The 22140-nt window shown below is 42.9% G+C and overlaps 1 protein-coding gene across 3 annotated transcripts; it reads right to left on the reverse strand.

Moving 5' to 3' along the window:
• Positions 1-1135: 1135 nt before the first annotated feature.
• LOC130355687 (dentin matrix acidic phosphoprotein 1-like) lies at positions 1136-19261 on the reverse strand. 3 transcript variants are annotated; one of them, XR_008888629.1, is made up of 4 exons: positions 19107-19261; positions 8195-8339; positions 1935-5401; positions 1136-1837 (listed from the first exon to the last, which is right to left on the reverse strand). XR_008888629.1 is itself a non-coding variant. In XM_056556134.1 (3 exons), the coding sequence occupies exon 3, from the start codon at positions 5362-5364 to the stop codon at positions 3121-3123; it is 2244 nt and encodes a 747-aa protein (XP_056412109.1). In that variant the 5' UTR covers positions 5365-5401; positions 8195-8339; positions 19107-19261; the 3' UTR covers positions 1136-3120. The 3 variants fall into 3 exon arrangements, 2 of the variants coding, with proteins under 2 accessions (XP_056412109.1, XP_056412110.1); XM_056556134.1 differs by having other exon boundaries at positions 1136-5401; XM_056556135.1 differs by lacking the exon at positions 19107-19261 and adding an exon at positions 18807-18936 and having other exon boundaries at positions 1136-5401.
• Positions 19262-22140: the final 2879 nt, after the last annotated feature.

Raw genomic sequence — 22140 nt, forward strand, 5'->3', positions numbered from 1 at the left:
CTCCCAGTATGCCAAAACTGTCCAGGCATGCTGGGAGTTGTAGTTCTGCAACATCTGAAGGGCCAGATGTTACAGAACTACAACTCCCAGCATGCCTGGACAGTAAGGGCATGCTGAGGATGTGTAGTTTTGCAACATCTGGAAGGGCACAGTGGTCTCCAAACTGTGTACCTCCAGATGTTGCAAAACTGCAACTCCCAGCATGCCCAGACGCCAAGGGCTGTCTGGGCATGCTGGGAGTTGTAGTTTACAGGGTCCTATTACAGCAATGCATGTCGCTTTACGGCGACGTGCATTGCTGTAAAGGGCCCGACCGCGGCTGAAGATCTACTCACCTGTCGCCGCCGCCACCATCTTCCTCGCCGGGATCCGGGTCTTCAGGGACGAGGTAAGTACCGGGGCCGGTCCCCAGCACTCCCCCGTCCCCCGCCGCGTCCTCCGGTCTTCCTCCCGTCCTCTCCGGACTTTCAGGGGCCGGGCAGGACGGGAGGAAGTAACCGCCCCCCCTCCTGCGATTGGTCGGTTAACTAACCGACAGATCGCAGGGGATCGGAGGAGGTGGCCGGCTTGCCACCTCGCTCCGATACTCCAGCATGGTCCTGGCTGTCTGCGACAGCCGGGATCATGCGAAATTACCGGGCGGTCGGGTCCCAGAGACCCGATCAGCCCAGTATCGCCGCAGATCGCAAGGGCGATTTCCCTTGCGATTTGCGGCAATCGCCGACATGGGGGGCCTACATGGCCCCCCTCGGCGTTTGCCCTGGATGCCTGCTGAAGGATTTCAGCAGGCATCCAGTTCCGATCTCTGCCCGGCGAGCGGCAGAGACCGGAAAACGCCATGACGTATGCATACGTCATGGGTCCTTAAGACCCAGGGTGTGAAGACGTATGCATTCGTCATGGGTCCTGAACAGGTTAATTAGCCTTTTAAACCAAACCAGTTGTGGAGCTGACAGACAAAATATAATGGACACACTTGCAACTTGCTTTGCACCCACTGCTGGATTTGGCTAAAATTCCTTACATGAACAAGTATATAATGGAAAGTGACTCACCATTATCTGCAGAGGCATGAAATATCTGCCAAGTGTAGATAACGCCAAAATAAGAAAGAAAAACAGCATCACTATAGCAGGAGTTTTAAAACTTCAAACTCTTTATTGTTTCACTGGGTAAAACATAAAAAAGCAAGTTGCATGCAAACAACACGCTTTGGCACAGCAGCATCTGGATTTTCTTACTATTTTGGTTTTGGCTAAAATACAGACCAAAATACTTAGTGTGAACTCAGCCTTACTGGAGAGGAATGCAATTAGGGTAAAATTCAGAATCTACGTTTTCACCTATATCCTTTTACTTCAGTAGTTTAGGGATTGGAAGTGTTGCTCTATGTTGCCAAATTCCCTGTAATGCAGAGATTTGAAAAAATCTGGCTGCTGTGTTTTAATTCAATAAAAACATGCAGCTGAAGATTGAAGATGAACATTGTTTACAGGTGTGCCAAGCAGCAACATATTAAAGGATCTAAGTACAAACAAGGCATACGTTGAATTATACAACTTTATAATACAATGTTTTAGTAATACAAATGTGTACCAATATACTAAAACAAGCTGATGTGTATTAAAAATAAATTGCAAGCAGAAAAAAAATATTCTCCACTTCTAGTAATAGCCTAATACGTGCTGGGCGGTATACCGGTTCATACCGAAATTTTTGTACTGCACAATATGAATTTTTCCCATACTGCAATGTCGGTTGGGCCCCTCCCCCTCGGGAATGAATTATTAACCCAGCGCTGCGCTGTCCCCACATCGGGGAACTAATCATATGTGACCTGAAAGCGCTGTTCTGCTTCTCCCCTCCCCCCCCCCTCCAATTAATTATCAGCCCAGCGCTGCGCTGTCCCCATCGGGGAACTAATCACATGTCACCCGCAAGCACTGCACTACTCGGCCTCCTGTTTGTTGCGGGCCGCCAGCGCTGACACTATACTGTACGCTGTATCCCTATGCCCGGGCTGCAAAAAGATAAACAAAATAAACTAACTCCTCTTCGGTACCGGCCTCACCTGCTTCCTGGGGACGGGAACGTCGGAGAGCCGTCAGCCTATCACCGGCCACAGTGATGTTCTGCCTCGGCCGGTGATAGGTTGAGCGCACTGTCATGTAAGAAGCCCGCTGTTGCTGCGGCCGGTGATAAGCTGACGTCTCTCCGACGTTCCCATCCCCAGGAAGCAGGTGAGGCTGATCCCGGACCAACAAGGGAAGGCGAGTTAAAGTTTATTTTGTTGATCTTTTGCAGCCCGGGCATAGGTATACAGCGTACAGTACAGAGTTCCAGCGCCGGCGGCCCACAGCAAACAGGAGGACAAGGAGGGCAGCGCTGGGCTGATAATTAATTGGGGGGGGGGGGGGGGGGGGAGAAGCAGAACAGCGCTCGTGGGTCACATGATTTGGGGGAGGGGGGGGGATACTGTTATATACCGTGGAACAGCCATATGTTACAAAAATACAGTGATACACATTTTTGGTCATACCGCCCAGTTCTAATCCTAATATTAGAAAGAATAAAGTACTGTATAAATAAGACCATCACTAATAGAACACTGCACAGGAAAAATTCACAGTAAACAAAACAAAAAAGCAGGGCCTTATTTATGAAAAACACTACCGAAAATAATAAACTGGCTTCTTGCCATGGAGGAAGTTATGATGGGTGTTACAGGCAACAATTATTTCCCTATCTTTACTTTTTTTTTTTTTTTTTAACAAGACCCAGTAACCCAGTATACATACATAAGATTTGTGAGTGCGTAACAGCATAACATGATACAAATTTCTCTACTAGGGAAAAAGAGAAAATCACAAATTTAAGAAATGGACAAAAATACTTTTTTAATAGGTGACATCAATAGTTCTAAAAAATTTTTCTACTTCTTCTCTTTAACAAGGATGGTAAAAATGTTGAAAAATTCAAAACACTTTTCTAACATGTACCATTATGCCATCTACAATTCCTTTTCTATAAGCCAAGTGAGGCAGAACCAAAGATCACACATTAGGGCACATACATCTTCTAGTGCAGGATGAAATGTTGACATCTATAAGCAATAGTTCCTTAAAGTCCATACTCCTTGTGGTCTCCTTCCTGAAGGCTGACAACAGGCTTAATTGTATCATCTTTGTGGCATCTGTCACAATGTGTTTGGTGTTTTTTGAAACCTCTTGGATGATCCGTTTGGAAATTACATCTATGACATTTATACAAACCCTTTGTATGAGAAGAAGAGAGATGGGTTTTCAGATGGGTCTCCACTACAAATGTCTCCCCACATGTTTTACAAATAAAAGGACTAGGAACGTTATGTTTGGTGATTAAATGGTGCAAAATAGGCCCTCTTTTTAATGGTTTTAAATCACACAACATGCACTGATATTTGCCTTTGAGACGTTTAATGTGTTTTAATATTTCCTCATCTTTTAGAAAACCATCTTTATCATCTGGTGTATCCAAAGCGTCTGGAGCACTTAACGAAACATCACCAGAGTCTGAAGTGTCGAGTCCATCTTTGGACCATGATGGAGGACCTGCATACTCTGAAAATTGTGAGGTTCCAGACAAGTGTGCTGTACTACTGAGACTCTTAGTTTTATCTACAAAGTCTCTTGGGAGTCCCTTAGATGTACACTCATCTTCTGAAAACGGTGATGACCCCTTCATCACAGATATATCAGCCTCTTCACCATACTCAAAGTCTTTTGACTGAGTTGGTGTTGAATTACCCTCTAAATATTTGGGCATGTTTTTGGATTGAGGAGAACAGTCCTCCTCTTCTGAAAACTCCATGATGCTCTTTGACATTGCTGGGGCTGCATCGTCGTCGTCATCATCATCTTCTGAAAACTCCATTATTTCCTTTGACAAACCTGGGGTTTCTTCCTCTTCTGAAAACTCCATTATATTCCTTGTTGCAATGGTGGTTTCTTCATCTTCTGAAAACTCCATTACATTTCTTGATACATTTGTTGCTTCGTCCTCTTCTGAAAAATCCATGACAATTTTAGAGGCGTTAGTGGTCTCCACATTTTTACGTTTATCAATCACCTCCTCCTCCTCTTCTTCTGAGAAATCCATGACAATTTTAGAGGCGTTAGTGGTCTCCACATTTTTACGTTTATCAATCACCTCCTCCTCCTCTTCTTCTGAGAAATCCATGACAATTTTAGAGGCGTTAGTGGTCTCCACATTTTTACGTTTATCAATCACCTCCTCCTCCTCTTCTTCTGAGAAATCCATGACAATTTTAGAGGCGTTAGTGGTCTCCACATTTTTACGTTTATCAATCACCTCCTCCTCCTCTTCTTCTGAGAAATCCATGTCATCTTTTGACAAAGCTGTATTATCTTCTTCATCATCAGAGAACTCCATCATTTCTTTAACTGGGGCTGACATGTCCTCTTCATCAGACGAATCTTCTGGTTTTGACTGAGCTGGAGCACTTTCATCTTCAGATATATTATCCACATGTTTTTCTTCCAGTGGCATCTCATCTTCAGAAATATCCTCAATCCCTCTTGAATGGTCAGGTAACACATCCTCATCTGAAGACTCTTGAGCATCTTTTGACTGAGGTATAGTTTCATCATCAGAAAAATGTGGTATCCCACCAGGCAAGGCTGGTTCATCGTCTTCATCTGAAAACTCTGGGATATCTTTTGAAAAGGAAGAAGCGACATCAGAAAACTCAGCGCCAACATTTCCCTGTACAGATTTCTTTGTGCTTAGGTTATCACTACTGCTGCTAGATTCCGGATCACAGCTTGAGTCTTTAGTTTCAGGAAAGATGGCACTTTCCTTCTCTATGCTGCTGTTGCTGCTGCTTTTAAACTCAATGTCAGAATTATCCTGAGTAACCTGGCACTGCACATTCTCTGGCCAAGAAGTGAGTGTGTCATTTTCTTCAGATTTTACATCTTTCAGCTTGAATTTTTCCTCAGATTTTTCATCTTCACTGATCATACTTTCAGAATCATTTCTTTCAAAGCCCTGAGACAAAGCTTGTTCTGTCTTGGGCATTATAATAGGTTTTGCTTTATCCATCCACTTGTCAGGTGCTGCATGCTGGCCCAAGATATGATAATACACATTGGAAAACATTTTGCTTGTGAAAAAACATCTGTGACAGTGGAACAATCTTGCACTTTTTTGGTAAAAGACCAGTTTTCCCAAACCACCAGTATCTATTTCTTCGCAAAATTCTGGATGTATAGTTCCCATATGGAGCTGTACACTCTTAGAATCTGTACCATGAAAACTGCACCGGTTGCAGTCCAGCTCATTGTGTTTTTGAAGGACTTCCATTGTTCAAATGCCAATCCACAAGCGATGTATGAACAATCTACAGAAAATACAACAGATATTTGTATAAATGGATAAATCTACATAAATGTGTAAAATACACAGATTATTTGTGTGATATTGGACTTATGTTTCTGGACTTATACTTTAATAGTGATGACAATGGTATACAGAAGAACGCTGGAATTTTGTAGCACTAAACACATCAATATTGAACCTTACAAATCAGAAGGAAACCTGTTTGATCAAAATTTAGTAGTAATGCAGCCTTAAAGGAGTAGTCTTCTGAAAATTATTTCCAGTTCGATATGCCCGGGCTGCAAAAAAAGAAAAACTAACTCTCCTCCCCCCGTAGCGATGCTTAAGCTGTTAGGTCCTCCGGTCTTCCTTCTTCCATGTGCACAGATTGTCACACTGCGCTCAGCCTATCACCGGCCGAGGCGGGACATCGCTGCTGCCGGTGATTTTCTCAGTACGCTCAGCCTATCACCGGCAGCTGCGATGTTCCGCCTCGGCCGGTGATAGGCTGAGCGCAGTGTGACAATCTGTGCCCACGGAAGAAGACCGGACCGGAGGACTGAACAGCTGTAGCGGCACTACGGGGGAACGGAGGAAGGCGAGTTAAAGTTTTTCTTTCCTTTTTTTTGCAGCCTGGGCACAACGGACAGTAAAAACTTTTCAGAAGACTACTCCATTACTATGGTTCACACCAAAATATTACATAAATATCTTCTGGTATGTCTCCTTCAGTGCCTAATCTGTATTAACCCCTTAAGAGTACAGCAATTAAAATTTTTTTGCGTTTTCGGATTTTCACCTTGCCTTTTAATAACCATAATTCTTTAAAGGGGTGGAAAAAAAATCAACTAGTGCCAGAGTGTTCAACAGATTTTTAATTAACGTCTATTTAAATATCTTAAGCCTTCCAGTACTTATAAGCTGCTGTATATTCCAAAGGAAGTTGTGTACTTCTTTCCAGTCTGAGCACAGTGCACTCTGCTGCCACTTCTTTCTGTGTCAGGAACTGTCCAGAGCAGGAGAGGTTTGCTTCTACTCTGGACAGTTCCTGACATGGACATAGTTGGCAGCACAGAGCACTGCGATCAGACTGGAAAGAACTACACAAATTTCTCTGGAGCATACAGCAGCTGATAAGTACTGGAAGGATTGAGATTTTTTTTTACTGTTTATTTAGAAAAATTTAAAATGTTTCCATACAAAAAGGAAAACTTACAAAAGAATATAGGACAGAGACATTAGCTCCAAAGTAAAATGTTGTGCTATTCTACAGTCAATTATGATCAAAAAGAAGTGTATAGATAATACAACATTGAGTGGTAGAAGGGTTCTCATTTTGGCAGGGCACGCCATTGACCGTGCAGATTAACATTATATTTTTATAGTTCGGACATTTATGCATGCGGCGATACCACGTTTATTTCTATTAAAAAACATTTTTTTTTTAAATGGGAAAAGGGGGTTGATTCAAACTTTTATTACTGAAGGGGTTAAATCACATTTATTCCCTTTTTTTTTTTGGCCCCATGGGGGACTATTACATGCAATCCTTGGATTGCATACACTGTTCAATGCTATGCCATAGCATTGCATTGATCAGTGTTATCGTTGCTCTGCTGCTCCAGCCTGGATCTCTGGCATGAAGCAGCTGAGCGACAATCGGGCAGCGGGAAGGAAGGTATGCACCCTCCCGCTGCCCTCTCAGCTGTTCGGGATGCCGCAATTTCACCCGGGTGTCCCAAACAGCTCACTGAGCTAACTGGCAAAAGATCTCTCCTGTTTTAGACGTCGCGATTAACTTTATGTTAATAGTTTTACAGTGGTAATCCCTTCCAAATGAACCATCATTTGTTGAAACCATTGTATGTTGAGGGATCCGTGCAATGGAAAGAATAGGAAGTTGTACTCACCTGTCCCCGCTGAGAGGCCATCGCAAGTTGAAATTATCATATGTCGGGGCCATCGTAGGTCGGGGGGGGGGTCACTGTATTTTTCCATGGATATATGAGGGCTCATATTTTGCGCCGTCATCTGAAGTTTTATCGGCACCATTTTTGTTTTGATCTGACTTTTTAATCGATTTTTATCCATTTTTTATGGTATAAAAAGTGACCAAAAATACAGTATTTTGGACTTTGGAATTTTTTTTTAATGTGTATGACATTGACCGTGTGGTTTAATTTATATATTTTTATAGTTTGGACATTTACACTTTATTTCTTATTTTTATGGGAAAAGGGGGTGATTCAAACTTTTATTAGGGTAGGGGTTAAATCACATTTTTCTTTCATGTTATAGGGGACCATAACATGCACTGATTGCCAGCAGTGATCAATGCTATGCCATAGCATAGCATTGATCAGTGTTTTCGACTGCTCCTGCCTGGATCTCAGGCATAGAGCAGTCATTCGGCAATCAGACAACGAGGAGGCACCGCGTGACCCTGCATTTTATCAGGGGAGCCGGCGCAGGACGTAAGTATACATCTTGTGTCATTAAGGGGTTAAAGGGTTTCTCAAGGAAGAGAAAAACAGAGCTGATTTCTTAAACAGCACCACATCTGTCCTCAGGTGTGTGTGGTATTGCAACTTAGTTCCATTTCAATGAATAGAACCAAGGACAACTTAAAGAGAGAGGTTGCACTGTTTTAGGAAGATATCAGCAGTTTTTTAGGAATTAAAAGAAATTTCGTTCATTAAAGATTATTGGCCAAAAATAGGGGTTTCACCATTGTGACCAAAGGAAAAAATTTGTTGATAATTTCCAGGGGCAGGGCTTGTGATGGGGGCAGGGGCAAATGGACTTACGCACTCACCCTAGGCAGGAGCAGATGCAGGAGGGGCCACAAGTATTTTATCCTGTGTTGGAGAGGGTTCAGGTGGGCTGAGCTGTGATGAGATTGTGGCTTAAGGACCTGCCATGATGATGATGCGGGGTAGGTGGAGCTGAGCTGGAGGGAGCTGTAAAAACAAAAAGAAAGGACAACATTGTATAAAGTTGTGCATGTACTGCTACAAAGCAGTTGTGGTTCTGCAACTGGTGCACAACTACAGCATGTCCAACAACCAATGACAACCAAAACCTGTACTATAACAGTACATGCTCCTTATTGTGTTACTGCCCCTAATGAATTGCTGGTAGTTGTCCCCTGTGGATTGGGGGTAAATAGTTTTTTGCTGGACTACCCCTTTTAATGCACTAGGATGTACATTTGAGCCCTGGAGCATTTACAATAAATTAAGCAAACACAGGAGCTGCACTTGATTTTTAGATGGCGGGTACCGGCTGCTAGCCGATAGCAGCTGGGACCTCATCCCTTATGGTGGACATTACCAATCATGCCCTAATTATATACCTTTTTGCAACTTTTAGGGTGGTATTCTTTATGCAGTGCACTGTATAGCAAAACAATTAAAATGATACCCAATTATTTAGTTGTCTTAAAATTGTCCTATCCTGACCCCTAACTTTCTTGTTTTTCCATATACAAGACTGTATGAGGGCTCATTTTACGAGACTCTCTGCTACCATTTTAGCTTATCGGACCCCTGCAATCACGTTGCATGGGTTGGATGAGCACCACCGAGCTACTACACATTAGGGTTAATGACGGTGCTGACTGCTGCCCATCAATGGCGGTGAGGTGCCATGCCTCAACAGCTGTGAAGCGTGCACAGCTCCTGTGCTCACTTCATGGTAAAGCTCCAGGGCGTACACATTTGCCCTGGTGCATTAAGTGCCAGAAAGCAAGTGTTTACATGACGCACTGTGTCATCTAAAGATTAAAGAAGTACAATAATAAAAAAAAAGCATATAAATGGGAGTATTCTATTTTCCCAAAGAATGAACACACTGTTTTACCATAAAGTAAACATAACCCCACAAAAGTTGCAAAATAGTAAGTTTTTTATTTTATTTCTCCCACAAATATTTTTTGTTTTGCCATACATTTATGGTAAAATGAAAGGTGTTTATTGCTTTATTAGTTATATTCAATGGTACATTGGAAGTAGCTCAGTAATAGATCCAATCAGCTGTAGGCAGTCAAAGAATCTCAAAAGATTATTTAAAATGAGTACTGTAGTGGAAAATAACTTATACCCTATCCGAAGGATAGGGGATAAGTTATAGATGGCGGGGATCAGACAGCAGGGACTCCCTGAAATCTCCTGTACGGGGCCCCTGGCAGATCGCAGAAAGGAGGCGTGTCCGCCAAGCATGAAAAAGAGTTATGTCTCTTAGGCAGCTTTCACACTATATAACCTTGCTCTGTTTTAAAGACCCGGTAATGTTCCGTTAGGAAAACCCTTAAAAACGTCCGTTACAAAATCCCATTCAAGTCTATGGGATTTTGTGATTATCCGTTATCACCCGTTATGAATAACAGACGTTACTTGTGACAGGAGAAAAATGAGTGCATGTAACGTTTTTTCTCCCATATCCCAAATAACATCCATTATTCATAATGGGCTATAACGGGTGATAATGGATAATCACAAAGTTCCATAGACTTGAATGGGATTTTGTAATGGCCGTATGGGATTTTGAAACAGACGTTTTTAAGGGTTTTCCTAACGGGACATTATAACAGGTCTTTAAAACGGAGCAACTTTATAGTGTGAAAGCTGCCTTAGATGTAAGAAAGAAAAATCTAAAGGGCAAAATTTTTTACGGGCTGTATCCTTAACTCCTCGGACACAGCTCATTTTCATTTATTCCTTCTCGTCATAACGCTTGCTTGCATAACTTCTAACTTCAGACCCATACGAGGGCTTGTTTTTTGTACGACCAATTGTACATTGTAATGACATCCTTCATTTTACCATATAATGTGCAGTGAAACAAAAAAATATTTGAGTGGAGAAGTTAAGAAAATCTCAATTTTGAGGTTTCATTTTCACGCGGTACACTTTACTGTATCAGTGACATGTTCCCATTTCTCTTTTTCCCCTTTCTTCAAGAAAGCCCTATTTTAACCAACTATAACCGAGGTGTATGAGTGATCATTAAAGGGGTATTCCAGGATTTATTTTTATTTGACTATGCTAAAGGGGAGGTAAAGTTAGTGTAATTCATAATATAGTGTCTTTACCTGTGTAACGGTGGTCTCACAATTCTGGGATTTTTGCCCCAATATTTATTTTTAACAGCATACAAAATTACTCAGGTCTCAGGTTTTCCCAGGTTTCAGTGCGTCGAGACCTGACAACAATAGTCAGGTAACGACAGCAAGCCTTCTGCTTCAATGGGTGGAGCGACTGCTGAGTGGGAGAGAGATAATTTTGCAACAGCTGTAGGCACCTTGGTTACAAAACGCTGGTCTTTTGAATAGAATGCAACTCATTTGTTTTTCAATGGGTGGGGTGGCTGATGTGTGGGAAGGAGGGAAGCGACCTCAAATTTACAATCCAACAGGAAATATCCAACTCACAAAAAGCTAGCCACAGTGTTATAGTATTCTCACAACATAGCCATTTAGCCCCCAGACAAGCGCAGATCCTTCCTAGCATGTCCATCACTGTCTGCCAGGTAGGTACTAAAATCACCTCATGGTGGATAACCCCTTTATCATTATACAGGGTGGGCCATTTATATGGATACACCTTAATAAAATGGGAATGGTTGGTGATATTAACTTCCTGTTTGTGGCACATTAGTATATGTGAGGGGGGAAACTTTTCAAGATGGGTGGTGACCATGGCGGACATTTTGAATCCAACTTTTGTTTTTTCAATAGGAAGAGGGTCATGTGACAAATCAAACTTATTGGGAATTTCACAAGAAAAACAATGATGTGATGGTTTTAAGGTAACTTTATTATTTCATGAGTTATTTACAAGTTTCTGACCACTTATAAAATGTGTACAATGTGCTGCCCATTGTGTTGGATTGTCAATGCAAACCTCTTCTCCCACTCTTCACACACTGATGGCTACACTGCAGGAGAAATGCTAGCACAGGCTTCCAGTATCCGTAGTTTCAGGTGCTGCAGAATGGGCAAAACTAAAATTGGAACAGGACCCTCAGTTTACGCAGAAGATTTTGTTCAGTGATGAGGCAAACTTTTATGTGAATGGTGAAGTTTGATGTGTCACATGACCCTCTTCCTATTGAAAAAAAAAGTTGGATTCAAAATGGCCGACTTCAAAATGGCCACCATGGTCACCACCCATCTTGAAAAGTTTCCCCCCTCACATATACTAATGTGCCACAAACAGGAAGTTAATATCACCAACCATTCCCATTTTATTAAGGTGCATCCATATAAATGGCCCACCCTGTAGTATGACATTTATGTACTCGTCAATACCAAATACATTTTTAGTTTTGTACACTTTTTTGATAAAAAGGGAATTACGGGTGATTTTATTTTTTATTCATTTGGTGAGGGGCTTATTCTTTTTTGATAATTTATTTCACATGTTGCATGTCCCCATAGGGAACTATTTATAGCAATCAGATTGCTAATATGGTTCAGTGCTCTGCATAGAGAAGTAGATTGCCAAAAATACTGATCAGTGGATCATTAATATCAACAATCTACTTCTCTGGTTTGCCAAAGACAAAGATGCTGTGAGATCGTTGGGAGAAAGGTGGACCTCCAGCCACCATCTGGGCTCATCGGATCCCCGTGGTCATGCTGCGGGTGGTCTGATGAGCCCCACATAGCCACTGCCGCAAGGCTTTAAATACCATGATCAGTATTGATCATAGCATTTAAAGAGTACCTCTCATGATCTTGCTGAATGTGATAATCCTTCCAGTTCACTGCCCCCATCTACCCCCTGCCTTTATTTTCATTATTTAGTATTCTACCTTGATATTGCTCTGTATTTTCTGCTCAATCTCAGATTCACAGACTGGGAAGGGATGTTCCCCAGCAGACGTGACATCATCTGAAGCCACACAGGGGAGAACTTCCTCCCTAACTCTGCTACACAGCCCAGTGCAGTTTAGTGTGAGATGAGCTATGATTTGCTAAGGCTGCACACACACTCCTCAGCACTCCAGATTGCATTTCCTGATTTTGGACTTCTGCCAGGCCAGCAGGAGTCCAAAGTCTTTGCAAGAGATAGATGGGGGGGAGAGATGTGCTCTGGACAAGCAGGGAGACACTTTGTGGCAGCTTTTTAAACACAAATAAAACATGGAAAACTTCTTTATTGTAATTTTTTATTAAACACAGTACATTAGAAATACTTTATTTACCAAATGAAGTGCAATACCAAAATTTTTTTTTAATGACAGTGCCCAGTTGAAGGGTTAATAGTAGGCATCACTGGCGGGTCCCCTGCTGTGGATAGCAATCGGGACCTTCTGTGCATGAAGAGTGCACTCCCATCACGTACAGGACATAAATCGACATCCTGGTGTGCAAATTACTAGGGCATAAAGATGTTACAAGTTCCAAAAAAGGAGTCTTTGTAAGGGTGGGTTGACACCACGTTTATCAAGTACGTTTCCCATATACGTTTTCATTATTGAAAACGTATGGAACCGTATTGAAAACCGTATACATAGACAAATAATTGAAAACCGTATGCACACGGTTTTCTCCCATACTCAAAACCGTAGTTGACCACGGTTTTGTCTCCGGTTTAAAAACTGAACTGCAACCGCATACATCAGGGATGTGGAAATTCTATCGCCCGACGCCCGGGACAAGTAGTTTTGGGTGCCGGGCAGGTGATTTGTTTATAGATTTAGCCCTGTATCGGGCTAACATGGATAGACAGACTTCCCCCTAATTTTCTTTACTGCCGGTGTGAGGCGCAGGAGCCGATGCAAGTCTGCACCTCACACCGGCGCTCAGAGTGTATGGAGGACGCAGCTACACATAACACAAGAAGACAGGGGGAGAGAAAGGATGTCCACAGCTCGGCACACAGCTCCTCCCCTCCTCCTCCCCTGTCTCCACAGGACCTAATCCACCACGGGGAGGCTGCATGTTTGCACGGGGAAAACACAGAGCAGGGGGGAGGGGAGAGGACGTCCGGTGTGAGGGGAGATTTTCAAACCCAGCTCTGATGTCCACTCATGGCCGGCTCAGGGGAGGCGGCAGAGAATGCAGGCGGCGGCGACAGGAAGGGTGGTTGTATAGGTGTGGTGTGATGTGTATGTAATGTATGATGTGTGTATAATGTCTGTGTGTAATGTATAATGTGCATAATGTCTGTATGTATGATCTGTATGTAATGTATAATGTATGTATGATGTCTGTCTATGTGTGATGTGTATGTAATGCATACTGTGTGTATGATGTCTGTGTGTGATGTGTATGTAATGTATGATGTGTGTATGATGTCTGTGTGTGATGTGTATGTAATGTATGATGTGTGTATAATGTCTGTGTGTAATGTATAATGTGCATAATGTCTGTATGTATGATCTGTATGTAATGTATAATGTATGTATGATGTCTGTCTATGTGTGGTGTATGTAATGTATACTGTGTGTATGATGTCTGTGTGTGATGTGTATGTAATGTATGATGTGTGTATGATGTCTGTGTGTGATGTGTATGTAATGTATAATGTGTGTATGATGTCTGTCTATGTGATGTGTATGTAATGTAGAATGTGTGTATGATGTCTGTATGTGATGTGTATGTAATGTATGATGTGTGTATGATGTCTGTGTGTGTAATGTATAATGTGATGTGTATGTAATGTAGAATGTGTGTATGATGTCTGTATGTGATGTGTATGTAATGTATAATGTGTGTATGATGTCTGTATGTGATCTGTATGTAATGTATAATGTATGTATGATGTCTGTCTATGTGTGATGTGTATGTAATGCATACTGTGTGTATGATGTCTGTGTGTGATGTGTATGTAATGCATACTGTGTGTATGATGTCTGTGTGTGATGTGTATGTAATGTATGATGTGTGTATGATGTCTGTGTGTGATGTGTATGTAATGTATGATGTGTGTATAATGTCTGTGTGTAATGTATAATGTGCATAATGTCTGCATGTATGATCTGTATGTAATGTATAATGTATGTATGATGTCTGTCTATGTGTGATGTGTATGTAATGTATACTGTGTGTATGATATGTATGATGTTTGTATGATGTCTGTCTATGTGTGATGTGTATGTAATGTATAATGTGTGTATGATGTCTGTCTATGTGTGATGTGTATGTAATGGATAATGTGTGTGTGATGTGTATGTAATGTGTGTATGATGTCTGTCTATGTGTGATGTGTATGTAATGGATAATGTGTGTGTGATGTGTATGTAATGGATAATGTGTGTATGATGTATGTAATGGATAATGTGTGTATGATGTCTGTCTATGTGTGATGGGTGTATGTATGTGATGTATGATGTGGGGTGGGCAGCGGTGTATGTATGATATGTGTGTATATGTATAGTGTGATGTGTGTATGATGTGTGTATGATGTGTGTATGATGTGTGTATGATGTGTGTATGATGTGTGTATGATGTGTGTATGATGTGTGTATGATGTGTGTATGATGTGTGTATGATGTGTGTATGATGTGTGTATGATGTGTGTATGATGTGTGTATGATGTGTGTATGATGTGTGTATGATGTGTGTATGATGTGTGTATGATGTGTGTATGATGTGTGTATGATGTGTGTATGATGTGTGTATGATGTGTGTATGATGTGTGTATGATGTGTGTATGATGTGTGTATGATGTGTGTATGATGTGTGTATGTAATATACGATGTGGGGGGGGGCAGTGGTGGGTGTATGTATGATGTGTGCATATGTATGGTGTGAGTGTATATGTGTATGATGTATCTGTGATGTGTGTATGTAATGTATGATATTGGGGGGGGGGGGGGGGTTGGGGGGCACTGCCCCCGCCAATTGTGCCATCTAATGTTATTTATTTTTAGTGGCTTCTGGCCCCCCCGCACTAAATTTCCCCCCCAGAATCCCCCTCCCCCTTCATACTAACCCGCCAACCAAGAGCCCCACGGATACACGCAAACACACCCGAACCAAAACTACAACTCCCAGCTTGTTGCACCATAACCTAAACTGTAGAACTATAAAGTGTAACATGCTGGGAGTTGTAGTTTTGGTTCGGGTCAGCTGCAGAGCCATAGGCTGTATCAGGGCATGCTGGGTGTTGTAGTTACTAACTGTAATTCCCAGTATTCCTTGACACATCCTATGGCTCTGCAGCTGACACAAACCAAAACTACAACTCCCAGCATGTCCTACAATAACCTTAACTGTCCTACTATACAGTGCAACATGCTGCAACACCCACACAACCATAGGCTGTATCAGGGCATGCTGGGAGTTGTAGTTATCTCGTAACTAAATGCAACTTCCAGCATTTTCTGACACAAAATGCACCACATAAACTGTAGAAGCAGACCCCCCCCCTGCCCCCCAGTAACACATAAGTCCCTATGAAGACTGAAAAATAGTGATTAAAATATTTTAAAAAGTGCGTATATATGTGAATAAGCCCCTTTCCTAATAAAAGTTTCCAATTTTCTTTAAATAAATAAAAATAATACAAAAATAAACATAAATGGTATCACTACATGTGGAAATGTCCAGGCTATTAAAATATGTTGTTAATTAAACCGTACGTTGAACGTTGTAAATGTAAAAGAATAGTCCAGAATTGTTCATTTTTGGTCACTTCATATGAGAAATTTTTTATGGTGATCAAAAAATTACATCTATTTCTGGGCTTGTCTCGGGGGTAAGAGGAGCTACAGCTCTCCCTCCCGCCATAATAGTCTGACATGCTGCGATCGCTGTGGCCGCTATTAAACCATTAGATCAGCGCTGTCTAAGCTATCAGCAGTGTCTAAAGGGATCTTATATCCATCCCTGGTGGCCTAGTGGGGTGGATCGTACTATTTTGGTAGAAATTATTTCATCTACCAGGACAAGTGGATTTTCTTGAGGGACAAGTAGATTGTGTTCCGCTTTAGTCCCTTGGACAAGTAGTTTTTTTTTTACATTTCCACACCCCTGATACATGCTTTTTTTTTTTAACATGGCCGTCAATGGGAAACGCACATGTATATGGTTCCATATGAGAAACCGTATACGGTTTTACTTTGCACATGCGCATCTGCATCCTAAAGTGCCCACCCACTAAAAATGGACAATTTTCAAAAACGTATGTTTTTTAAATAATAAAAACGGACGGAACAGTATGCACTTTTAAAAACACATACGGTTTACTTTTTCCATACTTTTTTTTTTTTTTTAAACGGGTTGAAAACAGTATGGCAAAAACATGATGTGAACCCATCCATTACCAATGTCCTGAAGGTGGAGCCCTATGTGCGCAGTCTGTTCATGCCTTGAAAATAACATGTGCAGACTGCTGCCGATGTGATTTGCAGAACTGCACCCCATGCAATTTTACGTTAGCTCCTCCCCTCAGCTGTCCGGAGATTTCCGAACATACAGCGAGGGGAGGGGGAAGGCAGGACGCAGTTCTGCACATTCCACAGGCCAGTACAGAGCTCCCTCCTTGCCCCTCCCTTAGGAGGAACATAGATTTTCACAGCCGCGCTCCTGGATGGAGATTTTGACAGCTGTAAAAAGTCTATGTCTAGGGGGGCGGTGGGAGCATGGCTGTAAAAATCTCTACTTGTGGTTGTGTGACTGAGCCATTGTGAAAATTTACATCCCCCTGGACATTTTCACAGCTGTCAAATAGGACTGGGCAGTATACCGGTTCATACCGAATACCGAAGTTTTTATCCTGCACGATATGAATTTTTCCCCATACAGCAATACCGGTTTGGCCCCTCCCCCACGGGAATGAATTATCAGCCCAGCGCTGCACTGTCCACCACATCGGGGAACTAATCATATGTGACCCACGAGCGCTGTTCTGCCCCCCACCAATTAATTATCAGCGATGCGCTGTCCCCATCGGGGTAAATACTCATCACCGGCAAGCGCTGCTGTTTGTTGCAGCCACCGACACTCTATACTGAACGCTGTATCCCTATGCCCGGGCTGCAAAAGGTAAACAAAATAAACTTTAACTCACCTTCCCCGTTGGTCTGGACCAGCTCCCTGGGGACGGGAACGTCAGAGAGCCGTCAGCCTATCACCGGCCGCAGCGATGTTCCGCCTCGGCTGATGATAGGTTGAGTCCACTGTCATGTAAGAAGCCGGCTTCTAACATGACAGTGGGCTCAGCCTATCACATGCTAAACATGCTAATTTTCATACAAAAAGTTTACAAAATAAAAACCTATAAGTTTGGCACCATTTTAATCATATGGCCCTACATAATACAAGGTGTTATTTTACAGAAAAAGTGCACTGCATAAAATTGAAAGCCCCCAAAAAGCTACAAAATGGTGTGTGCAAGGGGGGGTTCAATTTTGAAAGTTTTCTTTTGGGTTCACCGTAGATTTTGTGGTGAAATAATTGATGTACTTACAATGTAAATCCAGTGGAGCGAAAAACAAGCTCTCATATGGGTCTGTAGGTGGAAAAATTGAAACTTTCGTTTTTCCCCCCTCTTCCTCCTTCTAAAAATCATAAGTGCGAAATTGAAAAATGGCCCAATCCTTGAAGTGACAGGTACTCTAAGGAATGTAAGTTTTATAGAAGGACATTTATCAAGGAAAGGTTGACCAGCTCCCTATAGCAACCCAAAAATTTTCAAACACCTTTTTAGAAAATTAAGAAGCAATCTGCTTGGTTGTTATGGGCAACTGCACCACTTCTCCTCAGCCCCAAAGTCAAGTAGAAATGGTGCACAGTGAAAAAGCCCATAATAGTGCTGTACAAGATGAGAACAAATAGGGTATGTGTAGCGGCAGGGGAGGGTGGCTCCTCTGCTGGCATTACAGCAAATTACTTCTACAGCAGTGTTTCCCAACCAGTAGGACTTTTGTGATCTTTAAAAGGGGTACTCCGGTGGGAAAAAAATTAAATCAACTGGAGCCAGAAAGTTAAACAGATTTGTAAATTATTTCTATTAAAAAATCTTAACCCTTCCAGTACTTATTAGCTGCTGAATGCTACAGAGGAAATTATTTTCTTTTTGGAACACAGTGCTCTCTGCTGACCTCATGACCACAGTGCTCTCTGCTGACATCTCTGGCCATTTTAGGAACAGTCCAGAGTAGGCTAAAATCCCAATAGCAAACATATGCTGCTCTGGACAGTTCCTAAAAAGGACAGAGATGTCAGCAGAGAGCACAGTGTTCCAAAAAGAAAAGAATTTCCTCTGTAGTATTCAGCAGCTAATAAGTACTAGAAGGATTAAGACTTTTTAATAGAAGTAATTTACAAATCTGTTGTAGCAACAGTTGAGTTGAGTTAAAAAAAAAAAATTCCACCGGAGTACCCCTTTAACTTGCTTTTCTCCAGTTATCACAACACTACAACTCCCAGCATGCTGCTGTCCAGGCACAGGTTGGAGATTAGAGAAATTCACCTCACACACTGTATTGGACTACAGGCCCCGGTGCGCCACAGTCCTACAATCTGCCGTTAACCCTCTCAAAGGGCGAGGCTCCTAAGGAAGTCCTTAGCAGCACAGCGGTAGGTGGTCCCGCTCACTACAGAGGGAGCCCACCCCGTATAACACGCCAGCGGGCAGTGCCCAGGCTGTCAGCAGGTAAGGCCGCCGCCGCAGGGAGCCAGGGGAAACACCGACAACACCACTAGCTAGACCGGGCCGCCATGCCGCTGCCACCCGCACCTGTCCACATCTCACTACATGCACCGCACTCACCTGCACACGCCGCCAGCAGCCGCCCCTTTGTACCATGCGTCAGTCAGTAGGCGACGGGACACGGAGCCAATCAGATTGAAAAAGGCTACGTCATCACGCAAGACGCCGCAGTGGGGGCGGAGCTAGGCTGTGAGTTTGCATAGAAGAAGCGTTCTGACAAAATACAATAGTGCAGTGGTCTCCAACCTCCAGATGTTGCAAAACTACAACTCCCAGCATGCCCGGACAGCCGTTGGCTGTCCGGGCATGCTGGGAGTTGTAGTTTTGCAACATCTGGAGGTCCGCACGTTGGAGACCACTGCTATAGTGGATGATGTACATTTACCATGACTGGGAGGGACCTTTTAGCCCCCTAGTGGTCAGGTCCTGAATGCCTGCCGTATTTGGTCAGCTAGCAATTCTTTGGCTATTTCCAGCACTCCAAGGACAAGGGGGCCTTATTATTATCACTTGTGTTGGTACAGTCTACACAATGGGGGGGATTTATCATTAGTGGTGGAAGCTTTTCCTTTCTATATGTTGCACAAATGTTCGCGCACTGAGTTATTTAGCATCTTTTTTCTGTGTCTTTTTTGATAAAGCAAAAAGCAAGTAGTCTATTTTTTTTGTGTATTGTGGAATGCATTCTACAGTGAATACTAATTCATTATGTGAGTGTTTTTTGTTTAGACACTTTTTTTTTGCGCAAATACGTTTTTTTAAGGTAAGAAATACCCCATCAAAAAGGACACGTAGGAAAGCGTTCTACCGAGACAGCCGGGGGCTGCAGGAGCCCTCCCTCAACTTTCCTAAACTACAACTACTCCCATCATGGGACAGAGTCTGTCTCATGATGGGAGTAATTGTAGTACCGCAGCGGTGAGGGACAGCACTTGCACTTCTACCAGCTGCAGGACTCTTTTGGGACAGTTAGGACTATACTCCCATCATGGACAGACTCTGCTAGTCCAGGAGCTGAGTGGTAGTTCATTCTCCAGAGACCCACTGCGATCCGCATTTAATAACTGTACAAGCCGGCGTCACATGCGGCTCCACTGCGCTGCCCGCCGGCTCCTGTATACAGCTGTCATCATTCATAATCCCCGCAGCCGGGAGACAGGAGCTCTGATTGGTGAATAGCTATTCACCAGAGCTCCCTTCTCCTGGCGGCAGGGATTATGAAGTGTTAGAGCGTATACAGTATTCCCCATCTGTATACAGTATTCCCCATCTGTATACAGTATTCCCCATCTGTATACAGTATTCCCCGCTTGTAAAGTTAATAGATGCAGATGGCAGCAGGTCATGCTCCAGAGAAGCGCAGCGATCCACATTTATTAATTTTACAAGCCGGCGGCACATGCAGCTACACTGCGCTCCCTGCCGGCTCCAGACGGGGAATACTGTATACAGTATTTCATAATCCCCACCACCGGGAGATCTGATCGGTGAATAGCTATTCACCAATCAGATCTCCCGGCAGCGGGGATTATGAATTGTGACAGCTGTATACAGTATTCCCCGCTCTGCATCCAACCCATGGAGTGGTACCTCAAGGCAGTGAAAAAATTGCCACAGGCTAAAAAAATGACTGTTTACACACACCGGCAAAAACGCAAGAAAAAACACAAGAAAAACTGACAGAACTAAGGAAAAAGCTGTGACAGTTTTTCTGGCGTTTTTGCTGGTGGACAAAAAACCTCAATGGAATCCTGGCCTCAAAGCAATAGAACAAAATCCCTGTGTCCACTGTTCCTGTGAGGTGCAGCTCAGGTGTACAAATAGAACTGTGTGGAGATTTAGAACTTTGCACAAAATGTATCATGTGCCTTGTACAAGTATGGGGAATTTGATTCAATTGCACCAAATTTAGACCAACCAAAACAATCTACAAAAAACATCTACCTACACCTACAATGATACATTTCCCCCAAATGAGGTTATGTGTACAAACTTATCAAAATGTTGCATGGTGAATGATAAATGTATCACACTTTACTACTTTTATAGGTAGGTATAACTTTTTGTACAATTAGTATGTTTAAAACTGTCCTCTTCTAATGCTTATAACTCTTTTTCTTTTTCTGCATACAGGGCTATATGAGGGCTTACTTTTTTACGCCATGATCGGTAGTTTTTATCTGTACCATTTTTGTTTTAATGGGGCTTTTTCATTGCTTTTTATCCAATTTTTTCTGGTATATGAAATGACCAAAATTACACAATTCTGGACTTTGGTATTTTTTTTAACGTTTTCGCCAATGACCGTGCAGTTTAATTAACGCTATGTTTTAATAGTTTGGACATTTACACACATGATACCACATATGTTATGCTTATTGTTTACATTATTTTATTAAACCCCTCATGACGGATCTAGTCTGTGATGGTGCTGGTCAGGGTGTATGGAGTGGGTTCCTGACTGGAGCTGACATCCCCCAGCTGGTTTCAGTAACTGGGGGCCACTGCTATTAGCAAGCATGCATCGATTGCAGAGGGTGGCTATTAACCCTTTAGATCGTTGCTGTCAAAGCTGACAACGGAGTCTAAGGGGAAATTAAACCCTCCCTAGTGGTCTAGTGGGGTTGATCGCACCACCCCAGGGATGTGGAAATCCTATCGCCCGACGCCCGGGACATGCAGTTCCGGGCGCCAGGCAGGTGAATTTTTCATAGCTTTAGCCCTGTATCTGGGAAAGTAGGGCCAGACGGACTTCCCCCCCTTTTTTTTTTCATAACGCCGGTGTGAGGTGCGGCAGCGGATGCAGACTTGCATGGGACGCAAGTCTGCACCTCACACCAGCGCTCAGGGTGTATGGATTGGGCTCCTGACTCGAGCCCGCTCCATACTCGGCGGCTCTCGGCTGATTTCAGATGCCAGGGGCCGCCGCTAATAGCCCAGCATGCGGCCGGCTATTAACCCTTTAGATCACAGCTGTCAAAGTTGACATCGGTGTCTAAAGGGATCTTTTAACCATCCCTGGTGGTCTAGTGGGGTGGATCGCCCCCCTGCAGCGCGATCCCCTGTGGAGGTAGCCGGAAGGCTTACCTCTGCA

The sequence above is a fragment of the Hyla sarda genome, chromosome 2, assembly GCF_029499605.1.
Source record: "Hyla sarda isolate aHylSar1 chromosome 2, aHylSar1.hap1, whole genome shotgun sequence".
NCBI lineage: Eukaryota > Metazoa > Chordata > Amphibia > Anura > Hylidae > Hyla > Hyla sarda.